The sequence below is a fragment of the Aotus nancymaae genome, unplaced genomic scaffold (assembly GCF_030222135.1).
Source record: "Aotus nancymaae isolate 86718 unplaced genomic scaffold, 86718_ANA_hifiasm-v0.15.2.pri h1tg000075l, whole genome shotgun sequence".
NCBI classification, from domain to species: Eukaryota; Metazoa; Chordata; class Mammalia; order Primates; family Aotidae; genus Aotus; species Aotus nancymaae.
Window position 1 is genome coordinate 4112311 of NW_026988490.1, and position 25190 is coordinate 4137500.

The following is a 25190-nucleotide window of genomic DNA, read 5'->3' on the forward strand; positions in this document are numbered from 1 at the left end:
AGGGAAGGGAGGGGAAGAAGCGAAGGAAAAGCAAAGGAAAGAAGGGAATGGGGAAGGGGGAAAGAAAGGGGAGGGGAGGGAAGGGTGAGGGGAGCGGAGGGAAGCAGGGAAGGAAAAAAGAGAACAGGGAAGGAAGGGTGGAAGGAAAGGTGAGTAGAGGGGAGGGAAGGGAAGGGGGGAGGGGACGGAAGGGAGGGGGAAGGGAATGGGAGGGGAAGGGGGAAGGAGGGAAGGGAGGGGAGGTGAGGGAAGGGGAGGAAAGAGGACAGGAGGGAACGGGGGAAGAGGAGGGAAGGGGAGAGGAGGGAAGGGGAGAAGAAGAGGGAAGGGAAGGAGAAGGGGAGGGAAAGGGGAAGGGGAAGAAAGGGGAGGGGAGGGAAGGGGGAAGGCAAGGGGGAATGGGAGGGGATGGGAGGGAAGAGAAGCCGGGAAGGGACGGAGGAGAGGGAAAGGGAGGGGATGGGAGGGGAGGGAAGGGAAGAGGGGAAGGGAAGTGAAAGGAAAAAAGAAGAAGGAAGAAGGGAGAAAGGAAAAAAGGGAGGGAGGGAAGGGACGCAGAAGCCAGGCACAGAAGCAGCGGCATTGGTGGTAGCTTGGCGTTTACCTTATTTGAACCCGGTTTCAACATTTGGCTGCCTTTGGCTGAAACTCAGCGGTCGGCAGAAGAGTAGGTTCTGGTCTGTTTACACTTTCTGTTACCTCACAGTTCACTGTGTACAGAGAAACCTTTAGGCCAAACTGAAAATATGTCAGGAGGCAATTTCAAGAACCGTAAATGTTTCTTGGTTTTTTCTTTTTGAGATGTGATCTTGCTCCGTCGCCCAGGCTGGAGTGCAGTGGTGCGATCTCACCTCACTGCAGCCTCGGCCTCCCGGGTTCAAGCGACTCTCCTGCCTCAGCCTCCCGAGAAGCAGGGATTACAGGCACCCGCCACCATACCCAGATAATTTTTGTGTTTTCAGTAGAGATGGGGTTTCACCATGTTGGTCAGGCTGGTTTCGAACTCCTGACCTCATGTCATCTGCCTACCTCGGCCTCCCAAAGTGCTGGAATTACAGGTGTGAGCCACCATGCCTGGCCTTTTTTTTTCTTTTTTTTAATTGCATTTTAGGTTTTGGGGTACATGTGAAAAACATGCAACATTGTTGCATAGGTGCATATGTGGCAGTGTGATTTGCTGCCTTCCTCCCCTTCACCTATATGTGGCACTTCTCCCCATCCTCTCTCTCTCCAACTCCCCACCCCCCACTGTCCCCGCAATCCCCTCCAACAGACCCCAGTGTATAGTGCTCCCCTCTCTGTGTCCACGTGTTCCCTTTGTTCAACACCCGTCTATGAGTGAGAACATGTGATGTTTGATTTCGTGTTCTTGTGTCAGTTTGCTGAGAATGATGGTTTCCAGGTTCATCCATGTCCCTACAAAGGACGCGAACTCACCGTTTTTGATGGCTGCATAATATTCCATGGTGCATATGTGCCACGTTTTTCCTGTCCGGTCTATCATCGATGGGCATTTGGGTTGGTTCCAGGTCTTTGCTATTGTAAACTGTGCTGCAATGAACATTCGTTTGCATGTGTCCTTATAGTAGAACGATTTATAATCCTTTGGATATATACCCAGTAATGGGATTGCTGGGTCAAATGGAATTTCTATTTCTAGATCCTTGAGGTATCGCCACACTGTCTTCCACAATGGTTGAACTAATTTACACTCCCACGAACGGTGTAAAAGTGTTCCTATTTCTCCACATCCTCTCCAGCATCTGTTGTCTCCAGATTTTTTAATGATCACCATTCTAACTGGCGTGAGATGGTATCTCAATGTAGTTTTGATTTTCCTTTTTTTTTTTTTTTTTACAGACAAGATGTCACTGTGTCACCCAGGCTGGAGTGCAGTTGTGTGATCATAACTCAACGTAGCCTTGACCTCCCAGGCTCAAGTGATCCTCCCCGCTCAGCCTCCCAAGTAGCTGGGAGTACAGGAGGAGGTGTGACATCGCTGTAGCTGGTACTACAAGTGCACGCCATTATGCCCAGCTAATTTCTATCTTTTGTGTAGAGACAGGGGCTGGGTACACTGCCCAGGCTGGTCTGGAACTCCAGGGCTGAAGCAATCTGCCTGCCTAAGCCTCCCACAGTGCTCGTATTTCAATCTCTGCTTACTTGATCGGTGGAAAATGGTCATCTATTTTAATGCTGAATAGTGGTGTCTCCTCACATGCGTTTTGAGAATGCCATACAAAGCCAAGTGAGTTTCCTGCCGTGTGTCTGATCAGAGGTGATTTTGGTATTTGAAGGCCTGTGTTACGATTTTGAGCATGGGGATTTGGAGCATAAATGACTAGCAGGTGGACAAGTGCAGCTGGGACCTCGGTGAGGAGCCCTCATCCCTGACTCTGCCCTTCATCCCTGACTTCCTAACTCCAGCTCAGTGCTTTATTTTATTTTAGTTAGTTAGTTTTTGAGATGGAGTTTTGCTGTGTCTCCCAGGCTGGAGTGCAGTGGCACCATCTCGGCTCAGTGCAACCTCTGCCTCCTGGGTTCAAGTGATCGTCCTGCCTCAGGCTCCCCAGCAGCTGAGATTACAGGCGCCTGCCACCATGCCTGGCTAATTTTTTATGTATCTGGTACAGATGGAGTTTCACCCTGTTGGCTAGGCTGGTCTTGAACCCGTGATCTAAAGTGATTTGCCTACTTTGCCCTCCCAAAGTGCTGGGATTACAGGACTGAGCCACTGTGCCTGTCCTATTTAGTTATTTATGTTGAGACAGAGTCTCACTCTGTCACCCAGGCTGGAGTGCAGTGCCATCACCTCGGCTCACTGCAACCTCCGCCTCCTGGGCTCAAGCGATTCTCCTGCCACAGCCTCCCGAGTAGCTGGGATTACAGGCACCCGCCAACACACTCAGCTGATTTTGTATGCTTTTAGTAGGGACGTGGTTTCACCATGTTGGTCAGGCTGGTCTTGAACCCCTGACCTTGGGATCCCAAAGTGCTGGCATTACAGGCGTGAGGCACCATGCCCAGCTTCATTTATTTATTTTTGAGACGGAGTCTCTCTGTCACCCATGCTGGAGTGCAGTGGCACGATCTCACCTCACTGCAGCCTCTGCCTCCTGAGTTGAAGCAATTCTCCTGCCTCAGCCTCCTGAGTAGCTGGGATTACAGGCACCAGTCACCAACCCTGGCCTACATTTTGTACATTTTTAGTAGAGACAAGGTTTTACCTTGTTCGCCATAGTGCTCTTGAACTTCTGATTTCAAGGAATCCGCCTGCCTCGGCCTCTCAAAGTTGTCTCTTTTCTCTAGTAAAGGGGTAAGACCCACCTTCGGAGACACCAGTCCGTATCCTTTTTGCTTCTAAGGAAGGAGAGGGGGAATGGAATTGGTGATGGTTTAAAAGAAGCCAGCTCAGGCCGGGCACAGTAGCTGACACCTGTAATCCCAGCACTTTGGGAGGCTGAGGCAGGCAGGTCACATGAGGTCAGGAGTTTGAGACCAGCCTGGCCAACATAGTGAAACCTCATCTCTACTAAAAATACAAAAACTTAGGAGTGGTGGCGGGTGTTGTGATCCCAGATACTTGGGAATCTGAGGCAGGAGAATCTCTTGAGCTTGGGAGGCAAAGTTTGCAGTGAGCCGAGATCACACCACTGCCCTCCAGCCTGGGTGACAGAGCAAGACTCCATATCAAAATAAATAAATAAATAAATAAAATAAACATTTATCTCCACCTGGTGTCCCTCCTTGCCATTGGAGGGGGTGCTCCCCGTCCTCAGTATTTGAAACCCAATCACGGGCTGATGGAATGTTCCAGTGGAGAAGAGGGCTTTGCATCACAGGTAGCGCTCCGACCAAGAGCTTCCGTACCGGGCATCGGGAGGGGTTGGCAAACGCACCTTGCAGCACACAAGGGCACTGTCAACAGGGAAGTCCGAGCATTTCCAGGGCGCCACACCCAGCCCACTTAACTCAAGCACCTTTCAAAACCCTCGGCTCACACAAGAGAGGCAGCTCCAAGGCATGGACGAGACATCCCTCAGCCGGCTGGAGGTCCCCGCCCAATGTCCGGCCCACACGCGGCGGCACAGGACACAGAGGAGGAGGAGGGGCTGGGTGCGATGACCACAGGTTCACAGCACATGAGGACAAAGACAGAAGACAGGCCCCGTGTCCAGTGTTCCAAGTCACACCAGGATATAGAGGGAAGAAAGCTGGGCCCTGTGTCCATATGTCCACATCACACCAGGACACAGAGGGAGGACAGGCCCCGTGTCCAACGGTCCACATCACAAGAGGACATACATCGACGAAGGCTGGGCATTGTGTCCACACGTCCACATCACACCAGGACACAGCGAGAAGACAGGCCCTGGTTCCAGGTGTCCATGTCACACGAAGACACGGAGGAAGGACAGGCACCGTGTCCAGGGGTCCACATCACACCAGGACACAGAGGGAGGACAGGCCCCGTGTCCAGGAGTGCACATGACACCAGGACATAGAGGGAGTAAAGGCCGCGTGTCCAGGGGTCCACATCACACCAGGACAAATAGGGAGGATAGGACCCATGTCCAGGTGTCCTCATCACACCAGGACATGGAGGAAGGCTGGGTCCTGTGTCCATTCGTCCACATCATACCAGGACACAGTCAGAAGACAGGCCCTGTGTCCAGGGGTTCCCATTATACCAGGATACAGAGGGAGAAAACGCCCTGTGTCCAGGGGTCCACATCACACCAGGACACAGAGGGAGGACAGGCCCCGTGTCCAGGGGTCAACGTCACACCAGGACAGAGAGGGAGGAAGGGTGGTCACTGTGTCCATATGTCCACATCACACCAGGACACAGAGGGAGGACAGGCCCCATGTCCAGGGGTCCACGTCACATCAGGACTTAGAGGGAGGACATGCCCCGTGTCCAGGGTTACACACCACACCAGGACACAGATAGACGAAAGGCCCCTTGTACAGGTGTCCACATGACATCAGAAGACAGAGGGAGAACAAGCACCGTGATCAGGGGTCCACATCACATCAGGACACAGAGAAAGGACAGGCCCCATGTCCAGAGGTCCTTCTCATACCATGACATAGAGGGAGGAAGGCTGGGCCCTGTGTCTACACGTTCACATCACACCAGGACACAGGAGGAGGACAGGAACCATGTGCAGGCATCCAAGTCACACCAGGATATAGAGCAAGGACAGGCCCTGTGTCCAGGGGTGATTGTTCCATCAGGAGACAGAGGAAGGACACTCCCCGTGTCCAGGGGTCCACATCGCACCAGGACACAGAGGAAGGACATGCCCATGTCCAGGGGTCAACATCACACGAGGACACAGAGGGAGGACTGGACCCCTGTCCAGGGTTCCACATCACACCAGGACACAGACGGAGGACAGGCCAGGTGTCCAGGATGCCACGTCACACCAGGACATAGAGGAAGGAAGGCTGGGCCCTGTGTCCACACGTCCACATCACACGAGGATACAGAGGGAGTACAGGCCCCATGTCCATGGTCCACATCACAACAGGACACAGAGGGAGGAGAGACCCCATGTTCAGGGGTCCACATCACACCAGGACACAGTGGGAGGATGGCTGGGCCGCGTGTAAACACTGCCACATCACAACAGGACACAGAGTGAGGACAGGCCATGTGCCCAGGGGTCCATGTCACACCAGGACACAGAGGAACGACAGGCCCCGTGTCTAAGAGTCCATGTCACAGCATGACATAGACGGAGGAAGGCTGGGTCCTAGGTCCACACTTCCACATCACACCAGGACACAGAGGGGAGGACAGACTCCATGTCGAGGGGTTAACGTCACATCAGGATAGAGATGGATGAAGGCTGGGCCCTGTGTCCACACATCCAAATCAGACCAGGACACTGAGGGAGGACAGGCCCCATGGTCAGGGGTCCACGTCACACCAGGACAGGGAGGGAGGACAGGCACCGTGTCCAGGGGTCCACATCACACCAGGACACAGAGGAGGACAGGCCCCATGTCCAGAGGTCCACGTCACACCAGGATAAAAAGAGAGGACAGGCCCCATGTCCAGGGGTCCACATAACACGAGGACACAGAAGGACAGGCCCCATGTGGAGGGGTCCAGGTCACAACAGGACATAGAAGGAGGAAGGCTGGGCCCTGTGTCCACATGTCCACATCATACTGGGACACAGAGGGAGGACAGGCCCCATGTCCAGAGGTCCTCGTCACACCATGACATAGAGGGATGAAGGCTGGGCCCTTTGTCCACACATCCACATCACACCAGGACACAGAGGGAGGATAGGCCCTATGTCCAGGCATCCACGTCACACCACGACATAGAGGGAGGACAGGCCCAGTGTCCAGGGGCACACATCACACCCGGACAAAGAGGGAGAACAGGCCCAGTGTCCAGGGATCCAGATCACAACAGGACACATATGTAGGAGAGGACCCGTGTCCAGGGGTCCACATCACACCAGGACACAGAGGGAGGACAGGCCCCTTGTCCAGAGTTGCCCGTCACACCAGGCCATAGAGGAAAGATGGCTGGGCCCTGTGTCCACAAGTCCACATCAGATCAGGACTCAGAGGGAGGACAGGCCCCATGTCCATGGGTCCACGTCACACCAGGACATAGAGGGAGGACAGGCCCCGTGTCCAGGGGTCCACATCACACCAAGACACACAGGGAGAACAGGCCCCATGTCCAGGGGTCCACGTCACACCAGAACTTAGAGGGAGGACAGGCCCCGTGTTCAGGGGTCCACGTCACACCAGGACAGAGAGGGAGGACAGGCCGCATGTCCATAGGTCCACATCACACCAGGACACAGGGGCAGGACAAGCCCCAAGTCCAGGGCTCCACATCACAACAGGACATAGAGGGAGGAAAAGCGCCGTGTCCAGGGGTCCACATCACACCAGGACACAGAGGAAGGCCAGGCTTCATGTCCAGGTGTCCACGTCACACCAGGACATACAGGGAGGACACGCGCAAATTCCAGGGGTCCACATCACACCAGGACATGGAGGGAGGACAGGCCCCATGTCAACGGGTCGACGTCACACCAGGATATAGAAGGAGGAAGGCAGGGCCCTGTGTCCACATATCCACATCACACGAGGACACAGAGAGAGGATGTGCCTGATGTCCAGGGGTCCACGTCACACTGGGACATAGAGAGAGGAAGGCTGGGGCCTGTTTCCACACATCCACATCACACCAGGACACAGAGGGAGGACAGGCCCCATGTCCAGGGGTGCACGTGACACCAGGATATAGAGGCAGGAAGGCTGGGCCCTGTGTGACTCGTCCAAATCACACCAGGACACAGTCAGAAGACAGGTCCCGTGTCCAGGGGTTCCCATCACACCAGGACACAGTCAGAAGACAGGTCCCGTGTCCAGGGTTTCCCATCACACCAGGACACAGAGGGAGAACAGGCCCCGTGTCCAGTGCTCCACATCACACCAGGACACAGAGGGAGGACAGGCCCCGTGTCCAGGGGTTCACGTCACACCAGGACACAGATGGAGGATAGGACCCATGTCCAGGCATCCACGTCACACCAGGACATAGAGGGAGGAAGGCTGGGCCCCATGTCCATATGTCCACATCACACCAAGACACAGAGGCCAGACAGGCCCCATGTCCAGTTGTCCATGTCACACCAGGACATAGAGGGTGGACTGGCCCCATGTCAAGGGGTCCACATCACCCCATGACACAGAGGGAGGACAGGCCCCCTGTCCAGGGGTCCACGTCACAGCAGCACACAGAAGTATGACACGCCCCGTGTCCAGGAGTCCACATCACACCATGACACAGAGGGATGACAGGCCCCATGTACAGGGGTCGACGTGACACAAGGACACAGAGCGAGGACAGGAACCATGTCCATGTCACACCAGGACACTGGTTCCACAGGAACCAGGGGTCCACATCACACCAGGACACAGACGGAGGACAGGCCCCATATGTGGGGGTCCACGTCACACCAGGAAATAAGAGGGAGGAAGGCACGGCCCTGTGTCCACACGTCCACATCAGACCAGGACAAAGAGAGAGGAGAGGTCCCATATCCAGGGTTCCACGTCACATCAGGACTCAGAGGGAGGACAGGCCCCGTGTCTAGGGGTCCTCATCACACCAGGACACAGAGGGAGGGCAGGCCCCAAGACCAGGGGTCCTCGTCACACCATGACATAGAGGGAGGAAGGCTGCACCCTGTGTCCACACGTCTATATCACACCAGGACACAGAGGGAGGACAGGCACCGTGTCTAGGGGTCCACATCACACCAGGACACAGAGGGAGAAAAGGCCACATTTCCAGGGGTCCACATCACACCAGGACACAGAGGTAAGACATGCCCCGTGTCCAGGTGTCCACTTCATACCAGGACACAGAGGGAGGACAGGCCCCATGTCCAGGGGTCCACGCCACACCAGGACATAGAGGGAGGAAGGCTGGGCCCTGTGTCCACATGTCCACCTCACATCGGAAGACAGAGGTAGGACAGGCCCTGTGTCCAGGTGTGAATGTCACACCAGGAGACAGAGGAAGGACAGGCCCCATGTCCAGGGGTCCACATCACACCAGGACACAGACGGAGGACGGGCCTCCGTCCACATCACACCAGGACATAGACGGAGGAAGGGTGGGCCCTCTGTTCACATGTCCACATCACACCAGGACACAGAGAGAAGGAGAGGCCCCACGTCCAGGGGTGCACGTCACACTAGGACACAGAGGGAGGACAAGCCCTGTGTCCAAGGGTGCACATAACCCCAGGACACAGAGGGAGGAAGGCTGGGCCATGTACCCACATGTCGATATCACAAAAGGACAGAGAGGGAGGACAGGCCATGTATCCAGGGGTCCATTTCACACCAGGACACAGAGGAAATAAAGGCCCCATGTCCCGGGGTGGTCCAGGTCACACCAGGACATGGAGGGAGGAAGGCTGTGGCCTGTGTCCACACGTCCACATCACACTAGGACACAGAGGTAGGACAGGCCCTATGTCCAGGGGTCCAAATCACACCAGGACATAGAGGGAGCACAGGCCCCATGTCGACGGGTGCACGTCACAGCAGGATATAGAAGGAGGAAGGCAGGGCCCTGTGTCCACATGTCCACATCACATCAGGGCACAGAGGGAGGACAGGCCCCATGACCAAGGATCCACGGGACACCAGGACTTAGAGGGAGGACAGGCCCCTTCTCCAGGATTCCACATCACACCAGGATACTGACGGAGGACAGCCCAGGTGTTCAGGAGTCCACGTCACAAGAGGACATAGAGGGAGAAAGGGTGGGCCCTGTGTCCACACGTGCACATCACATCAGGACACAGAGGGACGACAGGCCCCATGTCCAGGGTTCCACATCACACCAGGACACAGAGGGAGGACAAGCCCCATGTCCAGGAGTCCACATCACATCAGGACACAGTGAGAGGACGGCTGGGCCGTGTGTGCACACTGCCCCATCACACCAGGACACAGAGGAAGGACAGGCCGCGTTTCCAGGGGTCCATGTCATACCAGGACATGGAGGGAGGAAGATCGGGTCCTGTGTCCACACGTCCACATCAGACCAGGACATAGAGGGAGGACAGGCCCCATGTCCAGTGGTCCACGTCACACCAGGACAGAGAGGAAGGAAGGCTGGGCCCTGTGTCCACACGTCCACATCAGACCAGGACACAGAGGGAGGACAGGCCCCACGTCCACGGGTCCATGTCACACCAGGACATAGAGGGAGGACAGGCCCCGTGTCCAGGGGTCCATATCACACCAGGACACAGAGGGAGGACAGGCCCCATGTCCAGGAGTCCACATCATACCAGAAATTATAGGGAGGACAGGCCCTGTGTCCAGGGGCCATATGACACCAGGACACAGAGGGAGGACAGGCCCCATGTCCAGGGGTCCACGTCAAACCAAGACATACAGGGAAGAAGGCTGGGCCCTGTGTCCACACGTCCACATCACATCAGGACACAGAGGCAGGACAGGCTCCAAGTCCAGGAGTCCAAATCACACCAGGACATAGAGGGAGGACACGCCCCGTGTTCAGGGGTCCACATCACACCAGGACACAGAGGAAGGACATGTCCCATGTCCAGTGATCCATGTCACACCATGACATAGAGGGAGGACAGGCACCGTGTTCAGGGGTCCACATCACACCAGGACACAGAGATAGGACTTGCCCAATGTCCAGGGGTCCGCGTCACACTGGGACACAGAGGGAGGAAGGCTCGGCCCTGTGTCCACAAGTCCACATCACACCAGGACACAGAAGGACGACAGTCCCCATGTACAGGGGTCCACATGACATCAGGACACAGAGGGAGGATAGACCCCATGTCGAGGGGTCCAAATCACACCAGGACATAGAGGGAGGACAGGCCCCATGTTTACGGGTCCACGTCACACCAGGATATAGAAGAAGGAAGGCAGGGCCCTGTGTCCACATGTCCACATCACACCAGGACACAGAGGAAGGACAGGACCTGTGTCCAGGGTCCCAGATCACACCAGGACACAGTGGGAGGAATGGCCCCATGTCTAGGGGTCCACGTCACACCAGGACATAGAGGGAGGAAGGCTGGGCCCTGTGTCCACACGTCCACATCACAAAAGGACACAGAGGGAGCACAGGCCCCATGTCCACGGGTTCATGTCACACCAGGACATAGAGGGAGGAAGGCTGGGCCCTGTGTCCACACATCCACATCACACGGGGACACAGAGGGAGGACAGGCCCTGTGTCCAGGTGTGAATGTCACACCAGGACGCAGAAGAAGGACAGGCCCTGTGTCCAGGGGTACACGTCAAACCAGTACACAGAGGAAGTACAGGACCTGTGTCCAGGGGTCCACCTCACACCAGGACACAGAGGGAGGACAGGCCCCATGTCCAGGGGTCCACATCACACCAGGACATAGACAGGGGACAGGCCAGGTTTTCAGGGGTCCACATCACACCAGGACATAGAGGGAAGAAGGGTGGGCCCTCTGTCCACATGTCCACATCACACCAGGACACAGAGGAGAGGCCCCATGTGAAGGGGTCCACGCCACACCAGGATATAGAGGGAGGACTGGCCCTGTATCCAGGAGTCCATGTCACATCAGCACACAGAGGGAGGGCAAGCCCCATGTTGAGGGGTCCACGTCACACTAGCAAATAGTGGGAGGACGGCTGCGCCGTGTCCAGACGTCCCCATCACAGGAACACACACAGTGAGGACAGGCCCAATGTCCAGGGGTCCACGTCACACCAGGACATAGAGGGAAGACAGGCCCCGTGTCGAGGGGTCCACATCACACCAGGACACAGAGGGAGGACAGGCCCCATGTCCATGGGTTCACGTCACACCAGGACACAGAGGGAGAACAGGCCCCGTGTTCAGGGGTCCACATCACACCAGGACACAGACGGAGGACAGGCCAGGTGTTCAGGAGTCCACATCACAGCAGGACATAGAGGGAGAAAGGGTGGTCCCTATGTCCACATGTCCACATGACACCAGGACACAGAGGGAGGAGAGACCCCATGTCCAGGGGTCTACCTCTCACCAGGATATAGAGGGAGGACAGGCCTTGTATCCAGGCGTCCACGTCATACCAGGACACGGAGGGAGGACAAGCCCCATGTCGAGAGGTCCACCTCACATCAGGATATAGAAAGGGAAGGCTGGGCCCTGTTTCCACATGTCCACATCATACCAGGACACACAGGGAGGACAGGCCCCATGTCCAGGGATCCACGTCACACGAGGACACAGTGGGAGGACACGACCCATGTCCACGGGTTCACGTCACACCAGGACATAGAGGGAGGAAAGCTGGGCCCTGTGTCCACACGTCCACATCACACCAGGACACAGAGGGAGGACAGGCCCCGTGTCCAGGCGTGCACGTCAAACCAGGACATAGAAGGAGGACAGACCAGGTGTCCAGGGGTCTACATCACACCAGGACACAGAGGGAGAACAGGCCCCGTGTCCAGGGGTCCACATCACACCAGGACACCGAGGTAGGACAGGCCCCATATCCAGGGGTCCACATCACACCAAGACACAGAGGGAGGGCAGGCCCCATGTCCAGGGTTTCATGACACACCAGGATATAGAGGGAGGAACTTTGGTCCCTGTGTCCAGGGGTGAATGTCACACCAGGACTCAGAGGAAGGACAGGACCTGTGTCCAGGGTTCCACATCACACCAGGACACAGTGGGAGGACAGGCCCCATGTCCAGGGGTCCACGTCACACGAGGAAATAGACGGAGGAAGGCAGCGCCCTGGGTCCACACATCCACATCACAGCAAGACACGGTGAGGACAGGCCCCATATCCAGGGGTCCATGTCACACCAGGACATACGAGGAGGACAGGCCCTGTGTCCAGGGGTTCACATCACACCAGGACACAGAGGGAGGACAGGCCCTGTGTCCAGGGGTGATTGTTAAACCAGGAGACAGAGGAAGGAGAGGCCTCGTGTCCAGGGGTACACATCACACTAGTACACAGAGGCAGTACAGGCCCCGTGTCCAAGGATCCACCTCACACCAGGACACAGAGGGAGGACAGGCCCCATGTCCAGGGGTCCACATCACACCAGGACACAGAGGGAAGAGAGACCAGGTGTTCACGGGTCCACATCACACCAGGGCATAGAGGGAGGAAGGGTGGGCCCTCTGTCCACATGTCCACATCACACCAGGACACAGAGGGAGGAGAGGCCCCATGTCCTGGGGTCCACGTCACAGCAGGACACGGAGGGAGGACAGGCCCCGTGTCCAGGGATCCACATCACACCAAGACACAGAGGGAGGGCAGGCCCTATGTCCACAGGTTCACGTCACACCAGGATATAGAGGGAGGAAGTCTGGCCCCTGTTTCCACACGTCCACACCACACCGGGACACAGAGGGAGGACAGGCCCTGTGTCCTGGTGTGAATCTCACACTAGGACACAGAGGAAGGACAGGACCTGTGTCCAGGGTCCCACATCACACCAGGACACAGTGGGAGGACAGGCCCTGGGTCCAGGTGTGAATCTCACAGCATGACACAGTGGGAGGACAGGCCCCACTTCAAGAGTTCCACACCCACCTGACGAACGCGATGAAACCTCGTCTCTACTAAAAATGAAAAAAACAAAACAAAACAAAACAAAACAAAAAAACTGGCCCGGCATGGTATTTGGTGCCTGTGGTCCCAGCTACTCAGGAGGCTGAGGAAGGAGAGTCGTTTGCACCTGGGAGGCGGAGGGTGCAGTGAGCCCAGATCACACCACTGCACTCCAGCCTGGGTGACAGAGGAAGACTCGGTCTCAAAAAGTCAATTTGTGGCCGGGTACAGTGGCTCACACCTGTAATCCCAGCACTTTAGGAGGCTGAGGCAGGTGGGTCACAAGGTCAGGAGGTCAAGACCAGCGTGGCCAAAATGATGAAAGCTCGTCTCTACTAAAAATACAAAAAACTAGTCAGGCCCAGTGGCAGGTGCCCGTAATCCCAGTTACTGTGGAGGCTGAGGCAGGAGAATCGCTTGAATCTGGGAGGCAGAGGTTGCGGTGAGCCGAGATTGCACCACTGCACTCCAGCCTGGGTGACAGAGGGAAACACCATCTCAAAAAAAATATATATATATATATAATTAAATAAATAAATAAAAAATTTAAAAATTTAAAACCTTTTTACAAGGGGGTTGGGGGAACACATGTAGCCATGAACAGACCTGTGGGGAGGCCGGGGCACCCTCTCTGGGTGCCTTCAGGACGCGGTGACCGTGGCCTGCAGCCTGCAGAGCGGGAGCTGGTCAGCTCACGTCTCAGCCCTTCTGAGGCTGCTGTCTGGGCTCCCGGGTGCCTGCAACCCCGGTAAAATAACACAGACCCTGACGGGGGTGCTCATGGAGCCAGGAAGATGCTGCTCACATATCCTTTTTGGCCACGCCGGGCCATTTTTCCTTTTTGTTTTTAATTTTATTTTAAGTTCTGGGATACATGTGCACATCTTGCAGGATTGTTACAGAGGTATACACATGGCGTGGTACCTCCTAATGCTATCCCTCCCCAATCCCCCCACCCCCTGTTATCCCTCCACTAACCCCCTGTTTTGTTGTATTTTGAGATGGAGTCTCGCTCTGTCACCCAAGCTGGAGTGCAGTGGCACAATCTCAGCTCACTGCAACCTCTGCCTCCCGGGTTCAAGCCATTCTCCTGCCTCAGCCTCCCAAGTAGCTAGGACTACAGGCACTCGCCACCACGCCAGACCAATTGTTGTATTTTTAGTAGAGGCAGAGTTTCACCACGTTGGCCAGGCTGGTCTCGAACTCCTGACTTCAGGTGATCCACCTGCCTCAGCCTCCCAAAGTGCCGGGATGACAGGCGTGACCCACTGCGCCCAGCCTAATTTTTTGTTGATTTTTCTTGAGATGGAGTCTCACTCTGTCGCCCAGGCTGGAGTGCAGCGGCACAATCTCAGCTCACTGCAACCTCTGCCTCCCGGGTTCAAGCAATTCTCCTGCCTCAGCCTCCCAAGTAGCTGGGATTACAGGCGCCCGCCACCATGCCCGGCTAATTTTTGTATTTTTAGAGACAGGGTTTCACCGTATCGACCAGGCTGGTCTCGAACTCCTGACCTTGTGATCTGCCCGCCTCGGCCTCCCAAAGTGCTGGGATTACAGGTGTGAGCCCCCACGTCCGGCTCTGCTATGCAGATTTCTAAACCCATCACAGGAAGCAGTTCTCACTAGGAGCCACCCCCAGCTCCACGTCGGCCTGCAGGAGAGCCGGGAGCTGCTGTTGTTCCAAACTCCACCTGCTGCAGGGATCACGGCAGCAGCCACACCCGGGGGTACCAGGTAAGCAAATGCAGGGTGAGGGTGAGGATCCCCCAGCCCTGGGAGAGACCTGTGGCCATCCTTCTCCCTCGTCACTCACCCCGCGGGGACACAGCATCTCCCCAAAGATGGTCTTGATGCAGATCAGGTAGTCGTGCAGGTCCTCACTCAGCCCCTCGAAGTTCCTGCAGGCCAGGATGACCACCTCACGAGGGTGCCGCTCCAGCCACTCTGAGATCTCCGGGAGCGTGTCCTGCGGGGAGGGAGGGGGCGGGGCAGAGTCCTTCAAGAGTCCCACAGCTCGGGGAAGGCTGGGCTCTGTGGGTCACACCTGTCATTCCAGTGCTTTGGGAGGCCAAGGCGGGCGGATCACCTGAGGTCAGGAGTTCAAGACCAGCCTGGCCAACATGGCGAAACCCCGTCTATGCTAAAAACATACAAAAAAATTAGCTGGGTGTGGTGGTGGGCGCCTGTAATCCCAGCTACTTGGGAGGCTGAGTCAAGAGAATTGCTTGAACCTGGGAGGTGGAGGCTGCAGCCAGCCATGTCGGCCAGGCACGTTGGCTCATAGCATAGCTGTAATCCCAGCACTTCAGGAGGCCGAGGGGGGACAGATCACCTAAGGTCAGGAGTTCAAGACCATCCTGGCCAACACGGCAAAACCTCTCTCTCTACTAAAAATACAAAAATTAGCCGGGCATGGTGGTATGCACCTGTAATCCCAGCTACTCAGCAGGCCGAGGCAGGAGAATCGCTTGAACCCACGAGGCGGAGGTTGCAGTGAGCCGAGATCAAGCCACTGCACTCCAGCTTGGACAAAGAGCAAAACTCTGTCTCAAAAAAGGAGAAAAGATGAGGCCAGAACAGTGGCAGTCCCAGTGCTTTGCGAGGAGGCTGAGGCCGATCCCAGAGAATTGGCTTCAGTCCAAGAGTTTGAAAAGAGCCTGGGCAACATGGCTACAAAAAAGAAGAATTAAAGAATTAGATGTGGTGGTTCACACCTCTAGTCCAAGCTAGAGGTAGTTGGTAAGCTTAGACAGGTGGATCCTCCGGCAGACAGGAGGCTGCAGTGAGCCAACTCAGCCCGGCTCAGTGGCTCATGCCTGTCATCCCAGCACTTTGGGAGGCCGAGGCAGGCGAATCGCTTGAGGTCAGGAGTTCGAGACCAGCCTGGCCAACACGGTGAAACCCCGTCTCTACTAAAAATACAAAAATTAGCCGGGCGTGGTGGCTGGTGCCTGTAATCCCAGCTACTTGGGAGGCTGACGCAGGAGAATCTCTTGAAGTGGGAGGCGGAGGCTGCAGTGAGCCGAGATGGCGCCATTGCACCCCAGCCTGGCAAAAGAGAAAGACTGTCTCAAAGAAACAAAAAGTCCAGGAACCCTACCAAGCTCTGGGGGGGAAGGAGGAGGTGGGCAGGGCAGGAGGGAGCCAGCGTAGGGGGCAGAGCAAGTGGAGAAAGGGGGAGCTGGTCTGGGTGCTAGCGGTCACACCTACAATCCCAGCACTGTGGGAGGCCAAGGCGGGAGGACTGTGGGAGGCCAGAGGTGGGAGGACTGCATGAGCCCAGGAGCTCAAGACCCGCCTGGGCAACATGAGAAGAGCCCATCTCTACAAAAACCTGGAAAACGAGCCCAGTGTGGTGGTGTGTGCCTGCAGTCCCAGCTACTCAGGAGGCTGAGGCAGGCAGATTGCTTCAGCCCAGGAGGCTGAGGCTGCAGTGAGCTACCATTACACCACCCTATGCCAGCCTGGGTGACAGAGCAAGACCCTGTCTCAAAAAAAGCAAGCATGTGGATGTGTGCACATGTGTGCATGTACGTGTGTGTGCATGAATATGTGTGTGTCTGTGTGGGTGTCTTTGCACATTTTTTTTTTGAGATGGAGTCCCGCTCTGTCGCCAAGGCTCGAGTGCAATGGCGCCATCTCCACTCACTGCAACCTCCCCCCGCCAGGTTCAAACTATTCTCCTGCCTCAGCCTCCCAAGTAGCTGGGACTACAGGTGCGCGCCACACCACCCGGCTAATTTTTGTATTTTCAGTAGAGACGGGGTTTTGCCATGTTGGCCAGGCTGGTCTTCAACTCCCACCCTGGGGTGATCCACCTGCCTCAGCCTCCCACAGTGCTGGGATCACAGGTGTGAGCCTCAGCTCCTGGTCTCTCTGCCCGATTCTGTGTGCACATGTGTGTCTGTCTTCATGCGTGTGTCTCTGCACACACACCTGTCTATATGCACGTGTGTGTGTGTGCAGGCATGTCTGTGTTTCTGCACAAATGTCCACTTGTCTGTGCACACCTCGACCGGAAGCCACTTCACAGGCAGACTTGTGATGTCTGGAAACTCCAGGGAATGAGTCAGATACAGCAGGTGCAGAGTAAGTGAGGGGGATGGTGTGGGACAATGCCTTTGCACCGAGGCCTCTGGGTGCCTGCCATGGTGTCACAGGGAGCCACAGGCAGGCCTTAGGACAGTGACTTCTCACGTTCAGATTTTAGAAGCCCCTCTGGCATCCAGGAACAGAACACATTGAAAAAAGCCTGGACTGGGGTCAGGGAGATAACTGACTCCGTTGTGCAAAAGACCAAGAGGGCTGGACACGGACGCTCACGCCTGTCATCCTGGCACTTTGGGAGGCCGAGGCGGGCAGATCCCCTGAGCTTAGCAGTTTGAGACCAGCTGGGTCAAGCTGGAGAAACCCCATCTCTATTAAAAATACAAAAATTAGCTGGGCATGATGGCGGGCACCTGTAATCCCAGCTACTCGGGAGGCTGAGGCGGAAGAATCGCTTGAACCCGGGAGGCGGAGGTTGCAGTGAGCCGAGATGGTGCAATTGCTTTCCAGCCTGGGCAACAGAGCAAGACTCCGTCTCAAAAAAAAAAAGTGCAGACAGCCTGACAAAGCCCGGGGGACGAGAGGTAGCCAAAGTAACTGGTGAAAAATGCAGGAGAAACCCAAGCAAGCTCAGAAACGCACACTGGTGCAGAAGTCCCCGTAAGCCAGGTACAGTGGCTCACGCCTATAATCCTAGGACTTTGGGAGGCCAAGGTGGATGGATCACGAGGTCAGGAGATCAAGACCATCCTGGCTAATACCGTAAAAACCCATCTCTACTAAAAATACAAAAAATTAGCCCGGCGTGGTGGTGCATGCTTATAATCCCAGCTACTCCAGAGGCTGAGGCAGGAGAATTGCTTGAAGAGGAAGGAAGACGTTGCAGTGAGCTGAGATTGCGCCACTGTACTGCAGCCTGGGCGACAGAGCAAGACTCTGTCTCAAAAAAGTAGAAGGAAAACAAAAAGAAATGAAGAAATTCACATCGGTCAAGAACCCCCCGAATGCCAGGTGTGGTGGCTCACGCCTGTAATCCCAGCATTTTGAGAGGCTGAGGCAGGCGGATCACCTGAGGTCAAGAGTTCGAGACCAGCCTGGCCAACCTGGTGAAACCCCATCTCTACTAAAAATATGAAAATTAGCCGGGTGTGGTGGTGGGTGCCTGTAATCCCGGGTACTTGGGAGGGTGAAGCAGGAGAATCGTTTGAACCTGGCGGGCGGAGGTTGTAGTGAGCCGAGATTGAGCCACTGCACTCCAGCCTGGGTGACAGAGCGACATTCCATCTCCAAAAGAAAAAAATGTAAGTGCTCCTAACAGATCAGCAGACGTCAGCAACTCCTGGTCTCTTGTCTGGCCCTGAAGCTGACATCGTCATCCCACTAAAGGTCAGGAACCTCCTGTCCCCATGGCAGTCTGGTTCCCCATGGGAGGCCGGCCACCTCCTGAGCACTCCCCGGGCATCCCCCCAGCCTGGTCGTACCTCCACCAGTGCCATGGTGTATACCATGTGAACAAACTGCAGGTTCTTCTCAGAGCCGTCCAGCATGAGGGCAATCTGCAAGTCTAAGTATCGCACACCAGCATCCAGCTGCTCCATGATGTCCAGCACCTGTGGGCAGAGGGGCTGTCACATGTTGCACAGGCTGGTTTCTTTTATTTTCTTCAGATGGAGTCTCGTTCTCTCATCCAGGCTGGATTGCAGTGGCATGATCTCGGCTCCCTGCAACCTCCACCCTCCAGGTTCAAGCGATTCTCCTGCCTCACCCTCCCGAGTAGCTGGGATTACAGGCACCTGCCACCACGCCTGGCTAATTTTTCTATTTTTAATAGAGACGGGGTTTCGCCGTGTTGGTCAGGCTGGTCTCGAACTTCTGACCTCAGGTGATCCACCTGCCTCGGCCTCCCAAAGTACTGGGATTACAGACATGAACCTCCGTGCGTGGCTAGGAGTGGCAAAATTATTACCATAAAAAGGTGAAAGAGGGGCTGGGTGCGACGGCTCAGGCCTGTAATCCCAGCACTTTGGGAGGCCGAGGTGGGTGGATCACGAGGTCAGAAGTTCAAGACCAGCCTGGCCAACATGAAGAAACCCCGTCTCTACAAAAATACAAAAAACAACCACGTGTGGTGGTGGATGCCTGTAATTCCAGATACTCGGGAGGCTGAGGCAGGAGAATCACTTGAACCCAGGAGGCGGAGGTTGTAGTGAGCAATGGCACTCCAGCCTACAGACAGAGAGAGACTCCGTCTCCAAAAGAAACAAAAAAGTTGAAAGAGTGTCGTGCTATATCCTCTACACAAAATATTAATTTAAAAAGCCAAAACCGGCCGGGTACCATGACTCACGCCTGTAATCCCAGCACTTTGGGAGGCCGAGGTTGGAGGATCACCTGAGGTCAGGAGTTCGAGACCAGCCTGGGCAACATAGCAAAACTCCGTCTGTATAAAAAAAAAAATTTAAAAATTAAAGAAAGGTAGCCAGGCATGATGGCACATGCCCATAATCCCAGCTACTCAGGAGGCTGAGGCAGGAGGATCGTGTCAACTGGGAAGGTGGAGGCTGCAGTGAGCTCTGATCGCACCATGTACTCCAGCCTGGATGACAGAACAAGGCCATATTCCCAAGAAAATAAATGCAGGCTGGGTGCAGTGGCTCACATCTGTAATCCTGGCACTTTGGGAGGACGAGGCGGGTGGATCACATGAGGTCAGGAGTTCAAAATCAGCCTTGTCAACATGCTAAAACCCAATCTCTACTAAAAATACCAAAAGAATGCTAGGTGGGTGTAGTCCCAGCTACTCAGGAGGCTGACGTAGGAGAGAACCACTTGAACCTGGGAGGCGGAGGTTACAGTGAGCTGAGATCATGCCATTGCACTCCCGCCTGGGGAACGGAGCAATATTCCATCTCAGAAGAAAAATAAATAAACAAATAAAAATGCAAGAAAGAAAAGAGGCCAGGTGCCATGGCTCATGTCTGTAATCCCAGGACCTTTGGGAGGCTGAGGTCGGTGGATCATGAGGTCAGGATTTCGAGACCAGCCTGGGCAAGATGGTGAAACTCTGTCTCTACTAAAAAATACAAAAATCAGCTGGGTGTGGTGGTGCACGCCTGCAATCCAGGCTACTTGGGAGGCTGAGGCACATAACTACTTGAACCCAGGAGGCGGAGGTTGCAGTGAGCCGAGATCGAGCCACTACACTCCAGCCTGGGCCACAGAGCGAAATTCCATCTCGAAAACAACTTAACATAATACAACGTAGCAACATGATGACCCACTCTTCTTCCTTTGGGGAGGGGGCTCTGGGTGGGCAGAGGTTCTGTGTTTAATCCTGTCTCCCTGCAAATGTGCAGCCACACTCTGCCTCCGGAGCTCCTGGGGACTCACTCAGACCTTACCTGAGTGACGGAGCATTTCAGCATCACGGGCTGCAGACCCTACCTGGGTAATGACAATATCAGCAACACTCACACCCTACCTGGGAGAGGGACCATGTCAGCATCACTGACACCCTACCTGGAAGAGAGACCATGACAGCATGACTCACACCCTACCTGGGAGAGGGACCATGTCAGCATCACTCAGTCCCGACCTGGGACAGGGAGCATCACAGCATCACTAACACCCTACCTGGGACAGGGACCATGTCAGCATGACTCACACCCGACCTGGGAGAGGGACCATGTCAGCATCACTGACACCCTACCTGGAAGAGAGACCATGACAGCATGACTCACACCCTACCTGGGAGAGGGACCATGTCAGCATCACTCAGTCCCGACCTGGGACAGGGAGCATCACAGCATCACTAACACCCTACCTGGGAGTGGGACCATGTCAGCACGACTCACACCCTACCTGGAAGAGGGACCACGTCAGCATCACTCACATCCTACGCATATCAGCGTCACTAACACCCTTCGTGGGAGAGTGAGCATCTCAGCATCACTCAGTCCACACTTGGGACAGAAACCATGTCCGCGTCACTCACACCCTACCTGGGAGAAGGACCATGTCAGTATCACTGACACCCTACCTGGGACAGGGAGCATCTCAGCACCACTGACACCCTACCTGGGGCAGGGAGCATCTCAGCATCACTCACACCCTACCTGTGAGAGGGAGCATCTCAGTATCACTGGCACCCTACCTGGGAGAGGAACCATGTCAGCATCACTCAGTCCCTACCTGGGACAGGGAACACCTCAGTATCAGTGACACCCTACATGGGAGAGGGACCATGTCAGCATCACTGACACCCTACCTGGGAGAGGGACCATGTCAGCATCACTGACACCCTGTGTGGGACAGGGAGCATCTAAGAATCACTGACACACTACCTGGGACAGGGAGAATCTCAGCATCACTGACACCCTACGTGGGACAGGGAGCATCTCAGCATCACTGACACCCTACCTGGGACAAGGAGCATCTCAATATCACTCACACCCTACCTGGGACAGGGACCATCTCAGCATTACTCACACCCTACCTGGGACAGGGACTGTGGCAGCATCACTCAGTCCCTTCTTGGGACAGGGAGTATCTCAATATCACTCACACCCTACCTGGGAGACGGACTATGTCAGCATCACAAAGTCCCGACCTGGGTCAGGGAGCATCTCAGCATCACTGACACCCTACCTGGGACAGGGAGCATCTCAGCATCACTGACACACTACCTGGGACAGGGAGAATCTCAGCATCACTGACACACTACCTGGGACAGGGAGAATCTCAGCATCACTGACACCCTACCTGGGACAAGGAGCATCTCAATATCACTCACACCCTACCTGGGACAGGGACCATCTCAGCATTACTCACACCCTACCTGGGAGAGGGACTGTGGCAGCATCACTCAGTCCTTTCCTGGGACAGGGAGTATCTCAATATCACTCACACCCTACCTGGGAGAGGGACTATGTCAGCATCACTCACTCCCTACCTGGCTCAGGGAGCATCTCAGCATCACTGACATCCTACCTGGGACAGGGAGCATCTCAGCATCACTGACACCCTACGTGGGACAGGGAGCATCTCAGCATCACTGACACCCTACCTGGGACATGGATCATATCAGCATCACTGACACCCTACCTGGGAGAGGGAGCATCTCAGCATCACTCACACCCTACCTGGGACAGGGACTGTGTCAGCATCACTCAGTCCCTACCTGGATCAGGGAGCATCTCAGCATCACTGACATCCTACCTGGGTCAGGGAGCATCTCAGCATCACTGACACCCTACCTGTGACAGGGAGCATCTAAGCATCACTGACACTCTACGTGGGGCAGGGATCATATCAGCATCACTTACACCCTACCTGGGAGAGGGAGCATCTCAGCATCACTCACATCCTACCTGGGAGAGGGACTGTGTCAGCATCACTCATACCCTATCTGGGAGAGGGGCCATGTCAGCATCACTCAGTCCCTACCTGGGACAGGGAGCACATCAGCATCACGGGGTGCAGAGCCTACCTGGGTGACGGACCATTTCAGCACCACGGTGCGCGTGATGCAGGGGAACGCCTTGTTGAGCAGCTGCAGCAGCCGGGACTCCTCCTGGGAAATGGGTGACTTCTTGTTGAGTCAGTACGTCATGGTGTCGTAGCTCCCTGCGGGCAGAGCACATGCAGGCACGTCACCCATCGGCCCCATCCCCGCCACCCGCTGTGCATCCCTCAGCATCATGTTTACAGCGCAGGCACAGGCATGGCGGGGCTGGGTGGATGCTGTCCCCAGAAACTCACGTCCACTGGAACCTCAGGACAAGACCTGTATGGAAACAGGGTCTCCTGGGATGTCATTAAGTTCAAGTGAGGTCATGCTTGAGTAGGGCACGTCACAAATCCAGAGACAGACAGCCTGGGCGCGGTGGCTCACACCTGTAATCCCAGCACTCTGGGAGACCGAGGCAGGTGGATCACAAGGTCGAGAGATTGAGACCATCCTGACCAACATGGTGAAACCCCGTCTCTATTAAAAGTACAAAAATTCGCTGGACGTGGTGGCGGGTGCCTGCAGTCCCAGCTACTCAGGGGGCTGAGGCAGGAGAATCACTTGAACCCAGGACGGGGTGGTCGCGGGGAGCTGAGATCGCACCATTGCACTGCAACCTGGGTGACAGAGCAAAACTCTGTCTCAAAAAAAAAAAAAGACAGGAGGAAACAGAGACACAGAGAAGACCTCATGAAGATGGACGCAGAGCTGGAGTGATGGGGCCACGAGCCCAGGACACCTGGAGCCCCCAGGAGCTGTGAGAGGAGGGGAGCAGCCTCCCACCAGAGCCTCAGGAGGGGGTGTGGTCCTGCCCACAACTTGATGTCAGACTCCTGTATCCAGAGGTGGGAGAGAGTAAATTTCGGTCGTTTGTGGCCTCATAATGTGTGGTCACTGGTTACGGTGGCCGCAGGAAACACAGACCTTTATGGGGACCTTTGTGCAGTCTGACCAAGGGCTGGGCACCTCCATTTCCTGCCTGTGAAACATAGGTGTTATTTCTTAAATATATATATACATTTAAATACGTATAAACGTATGTTAAATATATGTATATAAATATATTTGAATGTATGTATACGTAACATAAATATATATGAATACATGTACATATAACATACAAATATATGTACGTAAATGTGAGAACATATATACATATAATATGTAAACGTGTATATAAATATGCATGCTATCGGCATATAACATGCAAATATACATATATAAACATAAGATACATATATAATTATATGTAAATAACATATGTAAATATATATACATAAACACACCTATAAATATATACACATAAATATATACAAGTATATTCGCAGAGATAGAGTCTCACTATGTTGCCGAGGCTGGTCTCAAACTCCTGGGCTCAAGTGATCCTCCCGCCTCAGCCTCCCAAAGTGCAGGGATTAGAGGTGTGAGCCACCGCGCCGGGCCTGAATGTATTTTTAATTTCTGACCCTCAATGCCTATGGTTAAAGCCCCCAGCGTAAACATTGCACAGATGGACCACACCTTCAGCTGTAGGGAAAACGTGGAAACAGTCCAGGTGTCTGTTGACGGATGAGTAGATAAACAGTGTTGTCCCCTCGTGCTGTGGAACATTACTCAGCCATGAAAAAGGAACGAGGCTCTGACATAGGCTGCAACGTGGATGAACCTTGAGGATGTTAAGAAGCCAGATATGAAAGACCACATATCCTAAGATTACATTAACATAAAATGTGGAGAACAGAGAAATCCACAGTGACACAATGTGGATTTGTGGTTGACTGAGACTGGGGTGGCAATGCGAGAATAAGGAATTATTAGTTTGAGATGGAGTTTTGCTCTTGTTGACCAGGCTGGAGTGCAATGGGGCAATCTTGGCTCATCACAACCTCCGCCGCCCGGGTTGAAGTGATTCGCCTGCCTCAGTCTCCCGAGTAGCTGGGATTACAGGCATGGGCCACCACGCCTAGTTAATTTTGTGTTTTTAGTAGAGACGGGGTTTCTCCACGTTGATCAGGCTGGTCTCGAACTCCTGACCTCAGGTGACCCACCCGCCTCAGCCTCCCAAAGTGCTGGGATGACAGGCTGGGATCCACCATGCCTGGCTGCAGGTATGCCTTTATTAGCAGCGTGAGAACAGACCCACACAGTACACATGTGTATGTGTGTATATGCGTGGGCATGTGTGTATATGCATGTGTGGGCGTGTGCCTATGTGCACATGTGCATGTTTGTGCATACCTATGTGTGCCTGTGCATGCTATGTATTAAATGTGTGCATGTGTACATGTGTACCTGTTTATGTGTGCCTGTGTGTATACATGTGTGCATGTGTACCTGTGTGGATATACATGTGAGTACATACATGTGTATACATATGTGCTCATTCGATGCACATGTACATGTGTGTGCTTGTGTACTTATGAGCATGTGTGCATACTTGTGTGTGTGCATATGTACATGAGCACAGGCATGCATATGTG

General features: G+C 54.7%; 1 protein-coding gene across 1 annotated transcript in view; it reads right to left on the bottom strand.

Annotated features, from left to right (window-relative positions):
- Window positions 1–25190, bottom strand: part of LOC135271091 (PI-PLC X domain-containing protein 1-like) — a 33657-nt gene that overhangs the window by 3624 nt on the left and 4843 nt on the right. Inside the window, exons 3-6 of the mRNA XM_064367838.1 lie at window positions 24232–24376; window positions 22690–22826; window positions 18683–18811; window positions 14968–15120 (exon numbers count right to left, since the gene is read on the bottom strand). Of these exons, the coding sequence (XP_064223908.1) occupies window positions 14968–15120; window positions 18683–18799 (270 nt within the window). The 5' untranslated portion in view covers window positions 18800–18811; window positions 22690–22826; window positions 24232–24376. The remainder of the gene's footprint in view (window positions 1–14967; window positions 15121–18682; window positions 18812–22689; window positions 22827–24231; window positions 24377–25190) is intronic.